Source organism: Oncorhynchus mykiss, chromosome 8, assembly GCF_057628025.1.
Source record: "Oncorhynchus mykiss isolate SJ-2025 chromosome 8, ASM5762802v1, whole genome shotgun sequence".
NCBI lineage: Eukaryota > Metazoa > Chordata > Actinopteri > Salmoniformes > Salmonidae > Oncorhynchus > Oncorhynchus mykiss.
The window spans coordinates 69716840-69741078 of NC_143029.1; the positions used below are offsets into that span (position 1 = coordinate 69716840).

General features: G+C 44.9%; 1 protein-coding gene across 10 annotated transcripts in view; it reads right to left on the reverse strand.

Annotated features, from left to right (window-relative positions):
• LOC110530414 (zinc finger protein 521) overlaps positions 1–24239 on the reverse strand; it is a 189880-nt gene that overhangs the window by 13412 nt on the left and 152229 nt on the right. For all 10 annotated transcript variants that reach the window (XM_090182424.1, XM_090182422.1, XM_090182420.1 and 7 more), the window contains exon 7: positions 19833–19948. In XM_090182424.1, the coding sequence (XP_090038550.1) occupies positions 19833–19948 (116 nt within the window). The remainder of the gene's footprint in view (positions 1–19832; positions 19949–24239) is intronic.

Below are 24239 nucleotides of genomic sequence, written 5' to 3' on the forward strand. Positions count from 1 at the left end.
CCCATGACTAAACAGTAGTGGCAATCCCCAATGTCAAACAGTAGTGGCTATCCCCCCATGTCTAAACAGTAGTGGCCAAGCCCCCCATGTCTAAACAGTAGTGGCTATCCCCCTATGTCTAAACAGTAGTGGATATGCCGCCCATGTCTAAACAGTAGTGGCTATCCCCCCCATGTCTAAACAGTAGTGACTATGCCCCCATGTCAAAACAGTAGTGGCTATGACCACCATGTCTATAAAGTAGTGGCTATGACCACCATGTCTATAAAGTAGTGGCTATGACCACCATGTCTAAACAGTAGTGGCTATGACCACCATGTCAAACAGTAGTGGCTATCCCCCCATGTCAAACAGTAGTGGCTATCCCCCCATGTCAAACAGTAGCGGCTATCCCCCTATGTCTAAACAGTTGTGGCATCCCCTCCATGTCTAAACAGTAGTGGTTATCCCCCCCATGTCTAAACAGTAGTGGCTATCGCCCCATGTCTAAACAGTAGTGGCTATGCCCCCCATGTCGAAACAGTAGTGGCTATGACCACCATGTCTAAACAGTAGTGGCTATCCCCCCATGTCTAAACAGTAGTGGCTATCCCCCCCATGTCTAAACAGTAGTGGCAATCCCCCCATGTCTAAACAGTAGTGGCTATGCCCCCCATGTCTAAACAGTAGTGGCTATCCCCCCATGTCTAAACAGTAGTGGCAATCCCCAATGTCAAACAGTAGTGGCTATCCCCCCCATGTCTAAACAGTAGTGGCTATGCCCCCCATGTCTAAACAGTAGTGGCTATGCCCCCCATGTCTAAACAGTAGTGGCTATGCCCCCCATGTCTAAACAGTAGTGGCTATGGCCACCATGTCTAAACATTAGTGGCTATCCCTCCCATGTCTAAACAATAGTGGCTATGCCCCCCATGTCTAAACAGTAGTGGCTATGACCACCATGTCTAAACAGTAGTGGCTATGCCCCCCATGTCTAAACAGTAGTGGCTATGACCACCATGTCTAAACAGTAGTGGCTATGCCCCCCGTGTCTAAACAGGAGTGGCTGTGCCCCCCATGTCTAAACAGTAGTGGCTATGACCACCATGTCTAAACAGTAGTGGCTATGACCACCATGTCTAAACAGTAGTGGCTATGCCCCCCGTGTCTAAACAGGAGTGGCTATGCCCCCCATGTCTAAACAGTAGTGGCTATGACCACCATGTCTAAACAGGAGTGGCTATGCCCCCCATGTCTAAACAGTAGTGGCTATGACCACCATGTCTAAACAGTAGTGGCTATGCCCCCCATGTCTAAACAGTAGTGGCTATGCCCCCCATGACTAAACAGTAGTGGCTATGACCACCATTTCTAAACAGTAGTGGCTATGACCACCATGTCTAAACAGTAGTGGCTATCCACCAATGTCTAAAGAGTAGTGGCTATCCCCCCATGTCTAAACAGTAGTGGCTATCCCTCTATGTCTAAACAGTAGTGGCTATTTCCCCATGACTAAACAGTAGTGGCAATCCCCAATGTCAAACAGTAGTGGCTATCCCCCCATGTCTAAACAGTAGTGGCCAAGCCCCCCATGTCTAAACAGTAGTGGCTATCCCCCTATGTCTAAACAGTAGTGGATATGCCGCCCATGTCTAAACAGTAGTGGCTATCCCCCCCATGTCTAAACAGTAGTGACTATGCCCCCATGTCAAAACAGTAGTGGCTATGACCACCATGTCTATAAAGTAGTGGCTATGACCACCATGTCTATAAAGTAGTGGCTATGACCACCATGTCTAAACAGTAGTGGCTATGACCACCATGTCAAACAGTAGTGGCTATCCCCCCATGTCAAACAGTAGTGGCTATCCCCCCATGTCAAACAGTAGCGGCTATCCCCCCATGTCTAAACAGTTGTGGCATCCCCTCCATGTCTAAACAGTAGTGGTTATCCCCCCCATGTCTAAACAGTAGTGGCTATCGCCCCATGTCTAAACAGTAGTGGCTATGCCCCCCATGTCGAAACAGTAGTGGCTATGACCACCATGTCTAAACAGTAGTGGCTATCCCCCCATGTCTAAACAGTAGTGGCTATCCCCCCCATGTCTAAACAGTAGTGGCAATCCCCCCATGTCTAAACAGTAGTGGCTATGCCCCCCATGTCTAAACAGTAGTGGCTATCCCCCCATGTCTAAACAGTAGTGGCAATCCCCAATGTCAAACAGTAGTGGCTATCCCCCCCATGTCTAAACAGTAGTGGCTATGCCCCCCATGTCTAAACAGTAGTGGCTATGCCCCCCATGTCTAAACAGTAGTGGCTATGCCCCCCATGTCTAAACAGTAGTGGCTATGGCCACCATGTCTAAACATTAGTGGCTATGCCCCCCATGTCTAAACAGTAGTGGCTATGACCACCATGTCTAAACAGTAGTGGCTATGCCCCCCATGTCTAAACAGTAGTGGCTATGACCACCATGTCTAAACAGTAGTGGCTATGCCCCCCGTGTCTAAACAGGAGTGGCTGTGCCCCCCATGTCTAAACAGTAGTGGTTATGCCCCCCATGTCTAAACAGTAGTGGCTATGACCACCATGTCTAAACAGTAGTGGCTATGACCACCATGTCTAAACAGTAGTGGCTATGCCCCCCGTGTCTAAACAGGAGTGGCTATGCCCCCCATGTCTAAACAGTAGTGGCTATGACCACCATGTCTAAACAGGAGTGGCTATGCCCCCCATGTCTAAACAGTAGTGGCTATGACCACCATGTCTAAACAGTAGTGGCTATGCCCCCCATGTCTAAACAGTAGTGGCTATGCCCCCCATGACTAAACAGTAGTGGCTATGACCACCATTTCTAAACAGTAGTGGCTATGACCACCATGTCTAAACAGTAGTGGCTATGACCACCATGTCTAAACAGTAGTGGCTATGCCCACCATGTCTAAACAGTAGTGGCCAAGCCCCCCATGTCTAAACAGTAGTGGCTATCCCCCCATGTCTAAAGAGTAGTGGCTATCCCCCCATGTCTAAACAGTAGTGGCTATGCCCCCCGTGTCTACACAGTAGTGGCTATGCCCCCCATGTCTAAACAGTAGTGGCTATGCCCCCCATATCTACTGAGTGTGTGCTAAAACTACCTCTCTGCTCATAGCGGACATAAGTCTGCTGACATACAGTAGCTGGATCTGGAGCACAGGGAGCAAGCGGAGCGCCAAACCACAGAGATCCAGCCACAGCACACTGCTAGTCATCAGTCAGATGTTTAATTAATGCATAAGAGCAGAGCACGCTGCTGCTCAGATACGCTGAGCAAAGAACTCACAGGCCTCAGAACAGATCACAGGTTAAACTGGAACATTGGGCTGCTTTAAGAGACACATATGGGTCATGCTGTATCCGAACTACTAACACAAAGCACTGGACAAATGCTATTTCATTCCACAAAGCTCTAAATAGCAATTTTTTCTATGGTGTTTTCACCAGATACTGTAAAAAGACTGTTCATACCTAACCTATATACGTGAAGTTCACCCCTATGACCAGACCGAGAAGGCCAATGCAGTCCTAGTGCTACATTCCCTGGGTTCTGTCTGAGCAGTGATTGCGGGTTTAATTGAACCCAGGCCAGTATTGACTCAGTCCCCCTTTGCTTGCATTGATCTCCATTCCATACTGTTGGCACAACCACTAGGGGTGCAATCTCTTCCTGTTTGGCTTATGAAGAATACAATCAAATAAATAAATACAACTAATAAAACTAGCAGCTGTCACTCTCCATAGTCAACACTAATTGACTGTATTAGTATATACTGTATTCTATTCTACTGTATTTTAGTCAATGCCACTCTGACATTGCTCAATCTAACATTTATATTTTTCTTAATTCCATTTTTAGATTTGTGTGTATTATTGTGAATTGTTTTTAGATGCTACTGCAGTGTTGGAGCTCGGAGCACAAGCATTTTGCTACACCCGCAATAACATCTGATAAATATGTGTATGCGACCAATAAAATTTGATTTGATTTATTTGGGCGTAGGGAGGGCTGACCTTGTCGCTGTTTGGCCACCACCGCTATGGTCTCCTTGGTAACCAACCGCTTTGTTTGAAGTGAGGTGTCTGGGGACACGTGGACATTCAGTACAGCTCTGGGGCTAGCGTGGAGTGGGGAGACTTTGGTGTGTGTCTTATTGTGTCTAGCCTCTGGCATGTGGTTATGTGGATAATAGCCATGTAATAAATGAGTAATAGCTGGAATAGTCTGGCTGGATAGAAAAAAGAGCCATAATTTATCACACCATGATCCGTTTCACCTGTCTTGTGCTTGTCTCCACCCCCCACCAGGTGTCTCACATTTTTCTCCATTATCCCCTGTGTATTTATACCTGCGTTTTCTGTTTGTCTGTTAGGCAGTTCGTCAAGACTCGTCAAGTCATCCCAGCGTCTTTTACGTGTGTTACCTTCTCTCTAGTTCTGTTTACTAGTCTTCCAGGTTCTGACCTTTATGTCTACCCTGAGCCTGCCTGCCGTTCTGTCCCTTGATGACTCTGCCTTGGATTACAAACCTCTGCATGCCCTCAATCCAGTAGACTCAGACCAGCTCTTCCTGCAAGGAGCCACCATTGGAAGACACGAGGAGCTACTTCAGAACCTTATGGAGGGACTCCATACCTTGGAAGAACTCCTTGACCATACAGTTGAAGTGACCCCAAGCATACTTCCAAAGTTGTGGCAAAATGGCTTAAGGACAACAAAGTCAAGGTATTGGAGTGGCCATCACAAAGACCTTACCTCAATCCCATAGAACATTTTTGGGCAGAACTGAAAAAACGTATGCGAGCAAGGAGCAACGAGGCCAAGGAGGAATGGGCCAAAAATCACCCAACTTATTGTGGGAAGCTTGTGGAAGGCTACTTGAAACGTTTGACCCAGGTTAAACAATTTCAAGGCAATGCTACCAAATACTAATTGTGTGTATGTAAACTTCTGACCCACTGCGAATGTGATGAAAGAAAGAAAAGCTGAAATAAATCACTCTACTATTATTCTGACATTTCACATTCTTAAAATAAAGTGGTGATCCTAACTGACCTAAGACAAGGAAGTGTTACTAGGATTAAATGTCAGGAATTGTGAAAAACTGGGTTTAAATGTATTTGGCTAAGGTGTATGTAAACTTCCGACTTTAACTCTATGTTCAACTCATTACTAGAGCAAGCCACAATGGAAACCTCCTGGATCCTGGAACCAGCCGTGAGTTTCTCAGCCAGTTCTCGCTCATCTTTGATCCACAGCCCTCTTCATTTCCTTTGGATTGGTCAAAAATAGAGTATCTTAGAACACTGATATCTGGAAGGGTGCTCGATTGGGCTACAGGGATGTGGGATCAACAATCCGCTGTTTGCCCTAGTCTGGAGATTTCATGGAGAATGTAAGGAAGGTGTTTTATTCCCATGTGTCTGGGAGAGAGGCGGCTGAGAAGCTACTTCATCTAGACTCCCGCAGTGTGGCAGACTACGCGGTTGACTTTCGTACGCTGGCCGCCGAGAGAGCCTGGAACCCGGAGTCCCTGTTCAACACCTAACCTTCATGGATCATTGGAGGAAATCAAAAAGGAATTCACTGCCCGGGAGTTACCCAGGGACCACAACTCCTTCATAGCCTTGACTATATTGATTGATGGGCGCCTCCGGGAACGCAGGAGGGAGAGAAGGTCTGTTCTCAGCCACACACGCTTGTCCACGGTTTCACCCTCGCCTCCGAAGAACCCCGGAAGTCCCCGACGCCTGCATTCCCAAGAAAGCCCGAGACCCCTCGGGGATCATCTGGGACTAGCGGCTCATCTCCTCCTGAACCCATGCAACAGAGCAGGGCTCGAATGTCTCCTAATGAACATTTACGCAGGCTGAGCGCCAACAGTTGCCTGTAGTGTGGTACAACAGGACATTCAGGACATATCCACCTGTCCAGTAAAATATCAGGCTCATCAGTAGGTACGGGAACGCTGGTGGGCCATACAGGGAGTCTCCAAACTCCCATTACTCACACTCCACTGCACGCTATCCTGCTGTGGGCTGACTGGTCAGAATCTCTCCGGGTGCTCATTGACTCTGGGGCTGACGAGAGCTTCATGGACGCTTCCCTGGTATCTGAGCTGGGTATCTCTACTCAACTCCTCTCTATTCCCATGGACGCCAGTGCTTTGGACTGATGCTCCGTTGACAGGGTCACTCATAGTACGGTTCCCGTTAACCAGCGAGTGTCAGGTAATCACAATGATCCCATACAGTTTCTACTAATTTGATCTCCTCATACACCTGTGGCTTTGGGATTTTCATGGCTCCAGAGGAAAAAAAACCTGATTGACTGAGCTACTCCTTCTATCCTGGATTGGAGCCCATTCTGCAATGCACATTACCTTAAGGCAGCGCAGCTTGCCCTGGGACGTCGTTCTGTGGGCTTGTGAAAAGCCTTGGATCTCTCCGCGGTTCGCGCAGAGTACCAGGACCTCCGGGAGGTTTTCAACAAGGCTCGCGCCACATCCCTTCCTCCGCATCAACCCTACGATTGTGCTACTGACCTCCGGCCGGACACCTGTCTGACCCGGACACCAAGACCATGGTGGTATACATTGAGGACTCTTTAACTGCTGGGACCATGCATCCTTCATCCTCCCCTGCCGGTGCAGGGTTTTGTGAAAAAGAAGGACAAAACCCTGCACCTCTGTATCAACTACTGGGGCCTCAATGACATCACTGTAAAAAAGTGTTACCCGATTCCACTCCTCTCCTCGGCTTTTGAGTGCCCCCAGGGGGCGACCATTTTTTGGAAGTTGGACTTTCGGAACGCCTACCACCTGGTTTGGATACGGGAAGGAGACGAGTGGAAGACAGCCTTCAACATGGCTAGAGGAGACTACGAGTACCTAGTTATGCCGTTTGGTCTGAACAACGCTCCTGCAGTGTTCCAGGCTCTGGTCAACAATGTGCTCCGTGACATGTTGAACCGGTTTGTGTTTGTCTACGTCGACAACATCCCTGTCTTTTCCCGGTCAGCTCAAGAGCATGTTCTCCAAGTCCGACAAGTCCTTCAGCGCTTCCTGGAGAACCAGTTGTTTGTTAAAGCAGATAAATGTAAATTCCATTGTACTACTGTCTCCTTCTGGGATACGTCATCACTGCAGGGAACATTCAGATGGATCCTGACAGATGAGAGCGGTGGTGAATTGGCCCCAACCCACATTCAGAGTGCAGCTGCAACGTTTCCTGGGATTTGCTCATTTCCACTGCAGCTTTATTCAACTCCACAACACCCTGGCCTCCCCCTCTTCACTCACCTCTCCCAAGGTTCCGTTCATGTGGTCCCCTGCTGCTGACTGGGTGTTTCTGGATCTGAAGCACCGTTTCAGCACTTCCACCATCCTGATCCATCTGGACCCATCCCGTCAGTTCGTGGTGGAGGTTGACGCCTCGGACATTGGAGTGGGGGCCGTCTTGTCCCAGCGTTCTGCCAAGACCAAAAGCTGCATCCCTGCGCTTTCTTCTACCATCATCTCGATTCTGCTGAGAGGACCTATGATGTGGGAAATCGGGAACTTCTGGCGGTCAAGATGGTGCTGGATGAGTGTAGGCACTGGCTTGAAGGGGCGGAACATCCATTCTTAGTGTGGACCGACCATAAGAATTTGGAATATCTCTAGGCACGCTCATTGGCCTCTTAAAAAAAATAAAATGTATTTCACCTTTATTGAATCAGGTAGGCCAGTTGAGAACAAGTTCTCATTTACAACTGCGACCTGGCAAGATAAAGCAAAGCAGTGCAACAACAACACATGGAATAAACAAACGTACAGTCAATAACACAATAGAAAAAATATATACAGTGTGTGCAAATGGCGTGAGGAGGTAAGGCAATAAATAGGCCATAATAATTACAATTTAGCAAATTAACATTGGAGTGATAGATGTGCAGATGATGATGTGCAAGTAGAAATACTGGTGTTCGAATGAGCAAAAAAGTAAATAAAAACAATTTGGGGATGAGGTAGGTAGATAGGATGGGCTATTTACAGACTGGCGGTGTAAAGCTGCAGCTATTGGTTAGCTCCTCAGATAGCTGATGTTTAAAGTTAGTGAGGGACATATAAGTCTCCAACTTGAGCAATTTTTGCAATTCGTTCCAGTCATTGGCAGCAGAGAACTGGAAGTATAGACAGCCAAACTTGGTGTTGGCTTTAGGGATGACCAGTGAGATTTACCTGCTGGAGCGCGTGCTACGGGTGGGTGTTGTTATCATGACCAGTGAGCTGAGATAAGGCAGAGCTTTACCTAGAAAATACTTATAGATGGCGACAAATACTGTATGTAGCAAGGGCCAGCCGACGAGAGCATACAGGTCGCAGTGGTGGGTGGTATATGGGGCTTTGGTGACAAAACAGATGGCACTGTGATAGACTGCATCCAGTTTGCTGATTAGAGTGTTGGAGGCTATTTTGTAAATGACATCGCCGAAGTCGAGGATCAGTAGGATAGTCAGTTTTACGAGGGTATGTTTGGCAGCGTGAGTGAAGGAGGCTTTGTTGCAAAATAGGAAGCTGATTCTAGATTTTATTTTCTAAGTCAGAACCGTCCAGAGTAATGATGCTAGTCGGGCGGGCGGGTGCGGGCAGCGATCCGTTGAAAAGCATGCATTTAGTTTTACTAGCATTTAAGAGCAGTTGGAGGCCACAGAAGGAGAGTTGTATGGCACTGGAGCTCGTTTGGAGGTTTGTTAACACAGTCTCTAAAGAAGGGTCAGATGTATACAGAATGGTATCGTCTGCGTAGAGGTGGATCAGGGAATCACCCGCAGCAAGAGCGACATCGTTGATATATACAGAGAAAAGAGTCGGCCCGAGAATTGAACCCTGTGGTACCCCTATAGAGACTGCCAGAGGTCCGATTTGACACACGAAACTCTATCTAGGAAGTAGTTGGTGAACCAGGCGAGGCAGTCATTTGAGAAACCAAGGCGGTTGAGTCTGCCGATAAGAATACGGTGATTGACAGAGTCGAAATCCTTGGCCAGGTCGATGAAGACGGCTGCACAGTACTGTCTTTTATCGATGGCAGTTATGATATCGTTTAGTACCTTGAGTGTGGCTGAGGTGCACCTGTGACCAGCTCGAAAAACCGGATTTCACAGTGGAGAAGGTACGGTGGGATTCGAAATGGTCAGTGATCTGTTTATTAACTTTTTATGGCTGCAGGGACAGTATTGAGTAGCTTGGATAAATGTTGCCTATATCAAACGGCTTGCTCCTCAGTCATAGTTGCTAATATTTGCATATTATTATTAGTATTGGATAGAAAACACTCTGAAGTTTCTAAAACTGTTTGAATGATGTCTGTGAGTATAACAGAACTCATATAGCAGGCAAAAACCTGAGAAATTCCACTTCCTGTTTTTTTTCTGGAGGTGGCAGATTTTCAACCAAGGTCTCATTGAAATTACAGCGAGATATGGATGAGTTTTCACTTCCTACGCCTTCCACTAGATGTCAGCAGTCATTAGAGTCTGATGAGTCTAATGTGAAGGGGGGGTCGATTGACACAGGAAATAGTCACCACAGCCATGAGTGGACCATGCTTTCACCAGGCGCGTTCACAGGGGAAGGACTTGCGTTCCACCGCTCATCTGAAGTAATTCTAATTCTCCGGTTGGAACGTTATTCAAGATATATGTAAACAACATTCTAAAGATTGATTCAGTACATCGTTTGACATGTTTCTACTGACTGTTACGGAACTTTTGGACATGACTTTCCAATGACTTTGGAATTGTTTACCAAACGCGCTAACCAAAGTAGCTAATTGGACATAAATAACGGACATTTTCGGGAAAAAAGCATTTATTGTGGACCTGGGATTTCTAGGACTGCATTCTGATGAAGTTCATCAAAGGTAAGGAAACATTTTTCATGTATTTTCTGGTTTCTGTTGTCTACAACATGGAGGCTAATTTGGCTACTGTTCTGAGCGCCGTCTCAGATTATTGCATGGGTTGCTTTTTCCACAAACGTATTTTGAAATCTGACACAGCGGTTGCATTAAGGAGAGGCATATCTATAATTCCATGTGTATAACTTGTATTATCATCTACATTTATGATGAGTATTTCTGTTGAAACGATGTGGCTATGCAAAATCACTTGATGTTTTTGGAACTAGTGACTGACTGCGTGTATTGGTTCCTGACTTCCCTTGCATATTGCGGGGACTATTCGATGCTAGTGCAGTCCGCCACAGGAAGTTTTTGTGCTGGTCGAGGGCAATCAGGTCCTGGAGTGAACCAAGTGCTAAATCTGTTCTTAGTTCTACATTTTTTGAAAGGGGCATGCTTATTTAAGATTGTGAGGAAATTACTTTTAAAGAACGACCAGGCATCCTCTACGGACGGGATGAGGTCAATATCCTTCCAGGATACCCGGGCCAGGGCCATTCCCCCCTGTTATTCACTCAATTCAATTTAACCATCACCTACCACCTTGGGTCCAAGAAAGTGAAGACTGACACCCTCTCCGCCTGTATAGTTCCGATGCTACACCATCTGACCCTGAGACCATCCTCCCTACCTCCGGTCTAGCAGCTACACTAGTCTGAGGTATTGAGAGCCGGAGCTTCAAGGCGCAGCGTTCCCAGCCAGACACTGGATGTTCATACCAGATTTGGCCAGGTCCCCGGTCCTGGAATGGGCCCATTGCTCCAAACTCCCCTGTCATCCCGGCTCCCATCAGACATTGGCTTTCATCAGCCAACGTTTTTGGTGGCCCACCATGGTTCCAGACATCTCCTCATTCATCGCTGCCTGCACTGTGTGCGCACAGAACAAAACTCTGCGGCACGCTCCAGCTGTCCTCCTTCAACCACTCCCTGTTCATCATCGCCCTTGGTCCCATATATCCCTGGACTTTGTCACCGGTCTCCCTCCATCAGTTGGCAACACCACCATCCTTACTGTGGTGGATAGGTTTTCCAAAACTGCACATTTCATTCCCCTTCCCAAGTTACCCTCAGCCAAGAAGACGGCCCAACTTGTGGTGCAGCATGTCTTCCGGATCCATGGACTTCCGGTCAACATGGTCTCTGATCGGGGTCCTGAGTTCTCATCCAGGTTCTGGAAAGCATTCTGCACCCTCAATGGTTCATTGGCCAGCCTGTGCTCCACGGCCAATCGGAGCGAGCCAATCAGGACCTGGAAACTACTTTTCGCTGCCTCGTCTCTGCCAACCCCACCACCTGGAGCCAGAAACTTGTGTGGGTGGAGTACGCCCGCAACTCCTTTCCCTGCTCGGCCACTGGACTCTCAATCTTCGAGTGTTCCTTGGGTTACCAGCCCCCCTCTTCCCTGAGCAAGAGGAAGAGGTCAGCATACCCTCGGCCCAGATGTTCATTCGCCGCTGTCGGCTTACCTGGAAGAGAGCTTGGTCCGCTCTTCTTTAGACCTCCTCCATGTATCGGCGAGAAATATTCTGAGTACCGAACCATCCACCTCCTGTGCCTGCATCTGGGTCATATCCTGAGTAATGATACTTTTTGAGGTGCAACGGGAGAAGACAGATCCCTTATTGGATGGCTAGTGTGCTTTGTTCCACCAAATGATAATCATTACCCTGTCTATGTAGACAAGTGAATGGTGCTAGAAACCCACTATGCAGTGAGTGACTGAGGTAGCAAAACAACTGCACAACCACTGGGTTATTATAGAGCCTCATTAAGTGAAGCGACTACAGAGTGGCAAAGAGGGAAGGAGAGAGAGAACAGAGAGAGAGGGAGGGATGGAAAGAGGGAGGGGAGATAGAAATAGGAAGGGAAGGGAGATGGGGAGAAAGAGAAAGGGATATGGAGAGAAAGCAAGAGAGAGAAATGGTGAGAGAGATATATACAGGAATTGAGAGAAGGCAGAGGGAGGGAGATGGGGAGAAAATAAGAGAGAGAGAGAGAGAGAGATGGTGAGAGAGATACATACAGGAATTGAGAGAGAGCAGATGGAGAGGGAGGGAGATGGGGAGAATGAGACAGTGAAAAGAGAGAGATAAAGAAAGCAGTGAGCGAGAGAAAGAGAAAAATCTGAGCTGATTTCTGAGGTGATAGCTACAAACACAGATGCCTTTCCACACTTAAAACGTAGACTATGACTAAAGAACCCAATTAAGGATCTTTCTTAGGGGAGCCATCTTGGGAGGGAGATGGTGGGGATGAGTCTTGGTGGGACGTGAGCCCTAGGCTACACACACTAATTAGACTGAGGCAGGGGGTGGAAGGGGGGTAGAGGATGTGAGATCCAAGCCTGTCACTGGGAGGGAGATGGGGTCCATGGAGCTCCACAGTCCCAGAAACAAAACAAAATTACTCTCACATTTAACTGCTTCCCTTACGCACAAGAGTTTGCATGATGATGCTACAACACAGCACAGCAAACTCACTCATACAATACCCCTCTCTCTGTTCTATGTCTCTCTCTCCTTTCCTCTCGCTGCTCTAGCTACTTCAGTGACAGAGTGAATTTTAGGAGTAAATTTGAGGCTACTGTTAGATTTGAGTTGAAACTGTGACGCCGACAAAGAACAAATACACTCTCACATCTACCCACTTGTTTGGAGAGAGTCAGTCAGAATATTCACTTTTAATAGCCACACAATTGGTGTCATGTAACATTTGTACAGAATTGAAATGTCTAATAATTATTGTACATGTTTGAAAACGTATCTGTGAAGAACTGTTTAATCTGACGCTGTGAGGACCAGCTAGCCTCAACAGGGTTTTGTAAAACACGTTTAGAATCAAACATTTGCAGAGTGAATCTCTTTAAACCTGGAATATATTTCTCAAGCGGCGTTAATGACAAGCTTCATCAAAGTGTCAGAAAGTGAAATAGAAATACAAATGTGTGTGTGTTAGGGAACAGATCCGATGATGAATTCCAGCACTGAGCATCCCTCCCTCTGTTTGGTTTTAACTTTTCCCTGTAGTACAGCGAGCGGAGGAAGAAGAGAAAGAGAATGCCTCAAAGGCTTCTGGGAGTTTTTGTCATGTTTCCCTCCAGACACTGTGTTTGCATGTACACATCAGATCCACCCTTGGAGGAAGAAACAGAGACACATACTCTACATACACACACACACACACACACGCACAAACATACACACATACACAAACACACACACATACACACTGCAGTGAGAAAATCCTCCTAGGATCATTAGGTTTGTCATGCTGTCTAATTCTGATCCACCTATAGTAGGAAAGTAGAATGCCGAGACTGTGTTACGTCGTCGCCATTCATCTCACAATGTTCACATCCCCTTTTACAGGGCTGGACGACTGTTTGTACAGCGTGTTTGTACATCATTATAGATACATTTAAATATTAATTATAGCGCATCACAAACAAACAGTTGTGCTCTTTTATTCACTTTTACTTTGATGCTCAACTTTTTGAAATAGTGACAGCATTGTGAGCACCTGGGGTGATGAATAGAAGAACGGCTTGTCATTTAAAAAGGTAAAAACAGAAGTTCAAACGCATGTGAAGCTGTCACACTTGGCAAATGAAGATAGTGTATTCTCAAAAAGTGAAATGTAGATCAGCCTCAGAGTGGAAAGTGTTAGGGACATGATGCACTCAAGGTGGGGGCATATTCCAAATGGGCACATTCTAAAATCAATCTTCATGGGAATTATAGTCCCGATGTACCGTGTCAGAATAATGCTTTGCCTCGTTTCAGTTTCTCAACGTCGGCGAGAGACCCAAAAACACAGATAAACATCACTCTCCAAAAAACACTGACAAACTTAACACTAAATAATATAATGTAATATTGTTTAAATAATATTTTGTGTGATGACCGTGTATATTTGGCTCTCACAGACTTTGAGAAATTACCCTAAAATTGTTATCCGATCTACAGTAGAATGGGCTATGCTATTACATATGCTAATGCAATAATATCATTAGTAATACAACAAACCATGGTGATTATTTCTGCTCTATTTCCAAGATATAATCTTTTCTCCCAATTTTGAAGTATTTTCCCCAGACATTATGGATGTCACGACATGCTTCGCTGTTTACACTAACACGGCGACACGCCAGCTAATACATTTCCTTCATTTATTAAAAGCTTGGCAATAATGGCTATCACACACAGAGGAAAAAGGAGGATTTAATTTGTGAGAAGAAGTACAACATGATACAGACGTGTTCTTGTGACTACTTGGCGTCTTTGAAGGAATCATTTTAAAAGACACTCCAATTAAGGTGTGTCCTGCGGGTATCTAAGAAAAGGGAGAAGGAGAAGTCCTAGTGTACAAATTGACTACCCACTCACTCCCCTCCTCTCCTCTCCTCTCATCTGTCAATTGGAGCAGGACATACATGACTTCCAAGGAATGATATGAAAGTGTAGTATAAAAAAGAGCCCCAGCCAAGAGGAACAAGGGGGAATTTCATCCCAGAAAAAATGTACAAATGTAAGTGGAACTGCAAAATGAACTTCCACTTATAGAAAGATTTAAGCTGTGGCTAATTCACTGCCACCTCCATCAGTTAATATATCTGCCTCATTAACCCAGTGGAATAGTAGAGCATTGTCAGTGACTCAGTGCCTTATGTAATAAGGAAGAGACACATCCACTGAATCTAATACTGAGGAAAGGGGAGAACAAAAAATGTTCAGTATGGCCAGTCCTGAGTATCCACAAACCCCTGGCTTGTCCAAACCAGGATAAGGGCATGGGAGGAAGTAAGAGTACAGTAGATTGGAGGAGAGACTAGAAGAGGATGTGTCTCCTACCCCTATCCTATAGGTGCATGGGTGGTGGACGGTAGGGGGTGGTGGAAGAGAGAGAGAGAGAAAATGAGAGAGAGAGAGAATGAAAGAGGGAGAGAAAGAATGAGAGAGAGAATGAGAGAGAAAGAAAGAGAGCGAGAGAGAGAGCGAGTGAGAGAGAGCAGGGAGACCATACTGGAGACCACACCACAGCTAGCCCTGATAGCACCAACACTGAACCATTGGCCCTCCCCATCAGTACCTCATGCAATATCTCCACTCCATATTTTAATGGGATGGGGGAAGGGGAAAGGTGGTGTGTGGAGGTTGGGGACGGATCACAGGAGGATTCAGGAAACAATGATGGTCTAGGGGAGAGCAGAGTCTCTTCTGGACTGTGGATTCTGGGTCACCGAGGCCCAGGAGTCAGTCAATCTGTCCGGTCCGAGGGGGTGGCCGGGAGGGGGGTCCTGGGAGGGCTGATTAGACGGATGCTCTCCCATCATCCATCTCGACAGGCCGGCAAAAATTGTCTACCCCTCGCAGGGTAGAGTTCACAGGGGGAGGCGGTGTAGGAGAAGGGGGGAGGCGGTGGGGGAGAGGGGAGTGGCCCTGCATACCAGTCACAGCCTGGTCTGTTTCAGGGAATCTCAGCAGCAAATTAATAAAATATTGTTGCTGCTTCCCTTTACCTGCCTACCATGGCAGACAGCTCTCCCTCTCCTCTAGTCTCTCCCCCATGCCTGCTTCCCCTATTCTCTCTCCCCCCTGCCTGCAGTAACCCCCTGACCTCTCTGACTACAGTGAGAGATGAGGAGTCGAGGTAGCCAGAGTGTCTGGGTGTAGGAGGAGAGAGAAACTCAAAACTCCAGGTAGACCAGGCAGAGAGAGAAGCAACATCTACCTCCTCATTGCTGGATGACAGCTTCACTACAAAGAGATTGACAAATATCTTCACCATGTTAGGGAGACATTTTTGAGTAGTGATATAAAAACCAACATCCCAAAACAAACAACTCGTATACGGTACATAAACTTTGACGAGCAGTATGCCGCATTATGGATCCAGTAGAAAAGAGACATCTACAGTTGAAGTCAGAAGTCTACATACACTTAGGTTGGAGTTATTAAAACTCGTTTTTCAACCACTCCACACATTTCTTGTTAACAAACTATCGTTTTGGCAAGGTGGTTAGGACATCTACTTTGTGCATGACACATGTCATTTCTCCAACAACTGTTTACAGAGATTATTTCACTTATAATTCACTGTATCACAATTCCAGTGGGTCAGAAGTTTACACACACTAAGTTGACTATGCCTATAAACAGCTTTCAAAATTCCAGAAAATGATGTCATGGCTTTAGAAGCTTCTGATAGACTAATTGACATTATTTGAGTCAATTGGAGGTGTACCTGTGGATGTATTTCAAGGCCTACCTTCAAACTCAGTACCTCTTTGCTTGACATCATGGGAAAATCAAAATAAATCATCCAAGACCTCAGAAAAACAATTGTAGACCTCCACAAGTCTGGTTCACCCTTGGAAGCAATTTCAAAATGCCTCATCTATACAAACAATAGTACGTATAAACACAATGGGACAACGCAGCCGTCATACCGCTCAGTAAGGAGACGCGGTCTGTCTCCTAGAGATGAACAAACTTTGGTGCGAAAGTACAAATCAATCCCAGAACAACAGCAAAGGACCTTGTGAAGATGCTGGAGGAAGCTGGTACAAAATGACATACTTCCAAAGTTGTGGCAAAATGGCTTAACTTCTTATGGCTGGGGGCAGTATTGAGTAGCTTGGATGAATAAGGTGCCCAGAGTAAACTGCCTGCTCCTCAGTCCCAGTTGCTAATATATGCATATTATTAGTACATTTGGATAGAAAACACTCTGAAGTTTCTAAAACTGTTTTAATGATGTCGGTGAGTATAACAGAACTCATATGGCAGGCAAAAACCTGAGAAAGAATCCAAACAGGAAGTTGGTCGATTTTCAACTCAGCCCCTATCGAATACACAGTGGGATATTGGTCAAGTTGCACTTCCTAAGGCTTCCACTAGATGTCAACCGTCTTTAGAAACTTGTTTGAGGCTTCTACGCGCTAACAAAATTAGCTATTTGGAAGAAATTATGGACATTATCGAACAAATCAAACATTTATGGTGGAATTAGGATTCCTGGGAGTGCATTCTGATGAAGATCATCAAAGGTAAGTGAATATTTATAATGTTATTTCTGATTTCTCTTGACTCCAACATGGCGGATATATGTAAATGTTTTCTGAGTGCCGTTCTCAGATTATTGCATGATTTGCTTTTTCTGTAAAGCTTTTTTTGAAATCTGACACAGCCGTTGCATTAAGGAGAAGTATATCTATAATTCCATGTATAACACTTGTATTTTCATCAACATTTATGATGAGTATTTCTGTAAATTGATGTGGCTATGCAAAATCACTGGATGTTTTTGGAACTTCTGAACATAACGAGTCAATGTATACTCAGATTTTTTTTATATAAATATGAACTTTCTCAAACAAAACATACATGTATTGTGTAACATGAAGTCCTATGAGTGTCATCTGATGAAGATCATCAAAGGTTAGTGATTAATTTTATCTCTATTTGTGCTTTTTGTGACTCCTCTCTTTGGCTGGAAAATGACTGTGTTTTTCTGTGGCTTGGTAGTGACCTAACATAATCATTTGTGGTGCTTTCTCTGTAAAGCCTTTTTGAAATCAGACACTGTGGCTGGATTAATGAGAATGTTTACTTTAAAATGGTGTAAAATACTTGTATGCTTGAGGAATTTAAATTATGAGATTTTTGTTGTTTTTCAATTTGGCACCCTGCACTTTCACTGGCTGTTGTCATATCGATCCCGTTCACGGGATTTCAGCCCTAAGAGTTAAATGTATTTAGCTGAGGTGTATGTAAACTTCCGACTTCAACTGTATATTCTAGAAACATTGAAAACACGTGTCTTCATTATTAAAAATAAGGAACTCCAGGCGGAGTCAGTGGATGGTCTTGGTGTTAATAAACTGCTTGTGTATCTTATATAATGTGAATGTATGTAATGCTGTGTTCTGAATGCATGTTTAAGTGTGATAAGCCTGTGTGTGTGTGTGTGTGTGTGTGTGTGTGTGTGTGTGTGTGTGTGTGTGTGTGTGTGTGTGTGTGTGTGTGTGTGTGTGTGTGTGTGTGTGTGTGTGTGTGTGTGCGTGCATGTGTGTGTTTGAGCATGTGCGCACACGTGTGTGTGTCTATGTGCGTATGCACCCACTTGGGGTTGCTTCAAGAACATGCCATGGCACAGGTTGAATTTGATGATGATCTTATCCCCTATGCTCAATACATGCTCTCCTTTTCACAACCCTCTGCTCCACAACAAAGTGCCATAGATCTTTCATGTTTGCTCTCCATCTCTTCACAAAGGGTGTAAAACAATATAAGCATGAAACAACACCTCCGGGAGCTGGATCCCAAAACATGTCAGAGTAAAAAGTAGGAAAAACATCCCCAGGTTATTTGAGATTGTTTACAGGTACTTGTAACAACCCTGGCTATAGCGAAAACACTCCAAACACTCGTTCCAATGAGAGATGAAGTGGGATAAATCAGATGCTGTTTGCCATGTTGTGTAGAGAGATAGAGAACACACACAAGACGTGTTAGTTAAACACAATACTTTTTAGTTACTAATAACCTTGTCCTCCATGAGGAACCTGTATGTTGGTGGGTGGTGCATCAACACTTATTTTATTCATGCTGGTCTGTTCTGTAGACTCAACTGACCGGTAGATAATAATCACATTCACCTTCCTCCTGGCACACCATGGATATGTGTTTACTGGCTGAATCTCAACATGAACTGTCTGATCAATGCTAAGCTAAAACCTTGGATTCACCCTTCCATCTGCTGGCTCGATGCTAATACTGAGCTAGCGCCACCAATCTGTGTAAGTGGTGGTTGGGGTTAGAGGTCAGTAGTATGATGTTCGGTACACTCTTAGAAAAGAAGGTGCAATCTAGAACCGAAAAGGATTCTTTGGCTGTCCCCATAGGATAACCCTTTGAGTAACCCCTTTTGGTTTCAGGTAGAACTATTTTGGGTTCCATTTAGAACCCTATCTACATGGAACCCAAAAGAGTTCTCCCTGGAATCAAAACGTATTCTATCTGGAACCAAAAAAGGTTCTCATATGAGGACAGCCGCAGAACCCTTTTGGAACCCTTTTTCCAAGAGTGTACTAGCGGGTTTCACAAGGTGCTTGGACATATGAACACTTTAATTGTCTCTACTCAGATGGCTATATTCATATATGTTAGGGTTCTTAGTTCTCAACTATGAGAGATACAAGAAGTACTGATAGAAAATAAAAGATTTGTACAAGGAACTAGGAAAGATGTGGCATGCCCTGCCAGGGTACAATTCCCCCAAATATGATCGAGCTGCTTAAAAACAACAAGTTGACGACTGAAATTATTTAATTTTGTTTAAGTACTCTGAGGATAGTGGGAAGAGATGGCTTGCAAATGGATTATCTCTACAACGTTGAACGTTTCAAAGAGTCCAAATTCTAACTTTGTTGAAGGGCAGATTTGGCATCCCTACAGTCACAGATCATATTTAGCTATGAGTGCCTCCTCTGTGATTACGAGGCTGGGAGTTGCTGGCATATTATTGACTGAACTGTGTTTTTTCTCTGCACAGTATAGTTAATACTCCCCAAAAAGCACATTCTCCTAATCCTTCTAATTCTAGATATGTAAGGTCTAATAAGCAAATCAAATCATTCTATATCTGTTGATCACAAATTAGTTTGGAAACCAACTGGGGTAATTCTGTCTGAGTCTCCCAGTCTCAACCGGAACAGAGAGGGGGCACAGTGTAATGTGTGTATGTGTGTGTGCTCCTGCTTGCATGTGTGTGTGAGTGTGTGAGTGAGTGAGTGAGTGAGTGAGTGAGTGTGCGTGCGTGCGTGTGCTTGGTGTTGGTGACCACTACCAGGGCTAAGTTTGGGTTTACCTGTAGCTCGGTCTGGAAGAAGAACTTCTGTGGGCACGGGGAGCAGTCGTATATCTTATCCTCCTGGCCATGGGCTGAGAAGATGTGTTGCTGGAGCTTGCTGGCCTGGACAAATACTATAGACAGAGTGAGGGAGAGAGAGAGAGGGAGAGAGGGAGAGAGGGAGAGAGGGGGAGAGAGAGGGACAGAGAGAGGGACAGAGAGAGAGGGAGAGAGGGAGAGAGAGAGAGGGAGAGAGAGAGGGAGAGAGGGAGAAGGAGAGAGGGAGAGAGAGAGACAAAGAGAGAGGGAGAGAGAGAGGGACAGAGATAGAGGGACAGAGAGAGAGGGACAGAGAGAGAGGGAGAGAAAGAGGAAAAACAAAAATGAGTTTATTTTTTGAAATCATAGTAAATTATTTAAAATGTTGCTAACAAAACAAATACAGCTATCAGGAAATAACGGCAAATGCAAAATAAAACACAATTAAATAGGCTAAATGAAACAGAAACAAAAAAGAGCAACAAATGATTGTAAAGCCAATATATATATGCGTCGACAATAGCTAGGAAAACGCACTAAATCCGGGCGCCTGAATATGTTGTACGGACAATAAATGACATTATGATGTCAGTAATTAAGAAAAAAAGAAGTGAACTTTGATAGGCTTTGATTGACCTGGCTGTGCTGCTACACTACAGTGAGCTAGGACATAATGGTATGAGAATAATGATGATCTTTATTTAGGAATACTGTGGGGACAACAAACTAGAAAATAAACAACCACAGAAGAAATTGGCATTGCTTCGTGCAAAACATGGCCTCCATTACTCTACATCGCTAATGATATTGACAATATAAATATTCATGCAGATGCACTATTTATTTATGCAGACTAAGACTACAGTCACTATGATATAAACACATACACGCATACAACTTGCCTAGCACTTAAAATATATAAATATATACTATGCATTTGTGCTTTAATTAAGCCATAGATAGTCCACGTTGCTACAGTAGACTAGGGAGATGGGTGTATGCGTGTGTGCTTGTCTGTGTAATTTGTGTGTGTGTGTGTGTGTTTGTGAGTGTGTGTGCGTGTGTCTCTTCTGTGTTCTCAGAGGGGCACTTCAAACATGGCGTTTGTTATCCCAGACCCCTGTGCTTTAAGGAAGTACGTACAGACTGCTTCCGAAAAGTTACCATGTGGGGCCAGGCTTCATTTGAATTTCTCAAAATAACTTTTCTCTTAATGCATGCACCGCCTGGGCTGAGGGGCTGAGGCCCGCAGGGAGGTGAATGAAAAGCAGCCGCTAAAGGTGAGGTGTCTATTTGAGAGCACTTTGGGGTCGCTTCAGCCCATTTGCCCCTGATGGGAGCCACACTGCAGCGCACGGGCGCATGGCGGAGCTCGCAACATCAACATGTCCCAATTTGAGTGCACCAGGGAGAGCTGATATTAATTATTGAGCTGCATATGCCTGAGGCTCACGTAGCTCCGGCAAACAGACACCAGGATGGCCGCCACCTACGGTCCTTAAATATATATTTTTAAATAAACGTTTATATATCTCCAGCTCGCGCTTTACATCCAGAGTGACAGACACTGCCTGGCTACTAATATCTCAGTGACAGTTGTCTGTGATACACGACTAAACTAAACACCGTGTTGAACACTGATATGAACAAAGTCACACTAATGAACCAACAAACAATGCTACAGCTATGGTATTGGTTTTGGCACACTTTTAAAAACACAAGGACAAACAGACAGAGATAGAGACAGCTTGCTGGATGTTCTATTCACAACAGCCTTGTTTTATCCCAAGGTTAACTACAACATGAGAATATCCAACGCTTTAACTATACAACTACTTTGTTCTAAGAGGCTACAATGATTGTGGCTTTGATTGTGTTTTTGACATATTTTTAAAAACTGAAAATAGGCTTGCAGACAATAGCTGTTTTTTAAAGCCATGGTGTTGTCTGTCTGCTCTGCATAGAAACAGGTCAACCCAACAACAGTGAGTTATCATTTTTGGACTGGGAGGCAGAGAAATCCCTACGACAAAAAAAAGCTTCAAGACTGGGAGGCATCACTACAGACCCAGGTTTGATCCCGGGCTGTATCACAACCGGCCGTGATCGGGAGTCCCATAGGCCGGCGCACAATTGGCCCAGCGTCATCCGGGTTAGGGGACTTTACAAGTAGGCCGTCATTATAAATAAGAATTTGTTCTTAAGTGACTTCCCTAGTTATAAATAAACACTTTCATCATGGGGATGGGTTGTAAATCCCACACCGGCCTACCTACAATACAGTACACAAGAGAGGTGTCAGGTGAGCTCCTCATATCATGATGTTAACATGTCTTCTGACCTTGTTCATACATCAATATTCAGTGGGTTGAAGTCATTGGTACGTTTGTACCAATCCTTGAAACATATCTCTGGCAAATATGAATTCACAGCTTTATCATCAGAAATTGAAACACTATGAGTAAAAACACCCAGTGGGCTATTAGGGGAGTGTTGTCTAACTTTTTATTTAGCTTTTATAATGCATTTTCCCCCAGGTTCACATTCACTAAATGTGCAGGTTTTACTATATCATTTCTTCCATTGTAGACAAATGTCCTCATCTGCTTGCATGCACCTCCCCTATATCAAGATGTTTTGGAGGTTCCATTATGCACTGCACATCTCCACTTACTAACTATACCACAGGCTAATATAGTCTACCAGTCTAACTGTCTATCCTGCCCTCTATCCACCTTTCAAAGTGACAATAGTGGTAGGTGGATAGTTTGTCCAGATCTGCAATATGTTAACTAACAATGATACCACACGTAGAATCATGTGATTTGAATATTTCATTCCATTAATTCAATTTGGATCAGTTGTGGGTCTACTCTGGACAGTTTATAAGGCCTATAAAGACACAATACCAGGCCAGTCTGGCCGTATTTTAAGACCTGAGATACGCTGTCTGTTGCGGATCATCATTCTCCTAAGTCGTGCTATAAAAATGTGGCCACATATGTTCCCAACAGGCCCAGTTGTTCAGGAAAGCGTCATGCGTGCTCTGCCTCCGAGCAGCTATTCCTCGCGCACCTAGAACCTAACACTTCAATATAGCCTAAATATTTGTAATTTATCTTTTAAAATGTATTACCTTTTAGGGGAGACAGGTAGCATCAAGTTAAGAGCGTTAAGCCAGTAACCAAAAGGTTGCTGGTTTGAATCCCTGAGCCGGCAAGGTAGAAAAATCTGCATTTCTGCCCTTGAGCAAGGCAGTTAACCCCCAACAACACCTGCTCCCCAGACGCTAATGACATGGGTGTCGATTAAGGCAGCCCCCTTCACTTCTCTGATTCAGAGGGGTTGGGTTAAATTCAGTTAAATGCATTCAGTTGTGCAACGGACTAGGTGACCCCTTTCCATAAACACAACGTTTAATCTGATTAAGCTACTTCAAAAGTCTCCTGTAGGCTACATGTGCACGTTCGTTCAAAATATAATTCAGGCATCCAACCTGTCCAGATTGTGGTGTTAAAAACGTAAATCATGACGTTGAAGCACCCAAAGTCAGTATGCTTTGCTTATTGGTTGTGGTGCATTGGCACAGAAACTGTTGGTGTAACATTTGTTGCATATATAATTATAAATATAACATCAACATGTTAAAAATCTGATTTCCACCTAGCTGATCATTGTCTACAGCTGGCTCAGATCATAGTGTGGGTCTAATGAAACAGGCCGGGAGAGGTGTGGTGGTCGGCGAACCCTCAATCTTCTGGCCCATAGCCTTGTGTGTAATCGACTGTGCCACAAAAGCATGCCAAAGTGGCAAAGTCAATATCCATATTTATAAACACAGGGTCACTAAAGTTATTGTTATTTGTGGTCGGAAACATTAATTTGAGTTATTCTTATGAGGGGGACGGTGTTCAAAAATGTTTTACAGGACAAGGCGAGGGCTGTGCGAAAATATTTTTAACATTGGGGAAGTGGGCACATTTTTTTATGACACTGAGTTTTGGCACCTCGCGTTTAGAACTGTCCCTATTAATGGCTACACAGGGCCATAGTAATAGCAGAGAGGAAGCAAGATACAGAGCAAGAAACTGAGAGGCAGGGAAAGAGACGGGGAGAGAGAGACAATGAAAGAGAGGGAGAGAGAGAGACAGGGGAAGAAAGGGAAAGAGAGAGACAGGGAAAGAGAGGGAAAGAGAGAGACAGGGAAAGAGAGGGAGCGTGAGACACAGGGAAAGAGGGGGAAAGAGAGAGACAGGGAAAGAGAGGGAGAGAGAGACAGGGAAAGAGAGGGCGAGAGAGAGACAGGGAAAGAGAGGGCGAGAGAGAGACAGGGAAAGAGAGGGAGAGAGAGAGAGAGACAAGGAAAGAGAGGGAAAGAGAGTGACA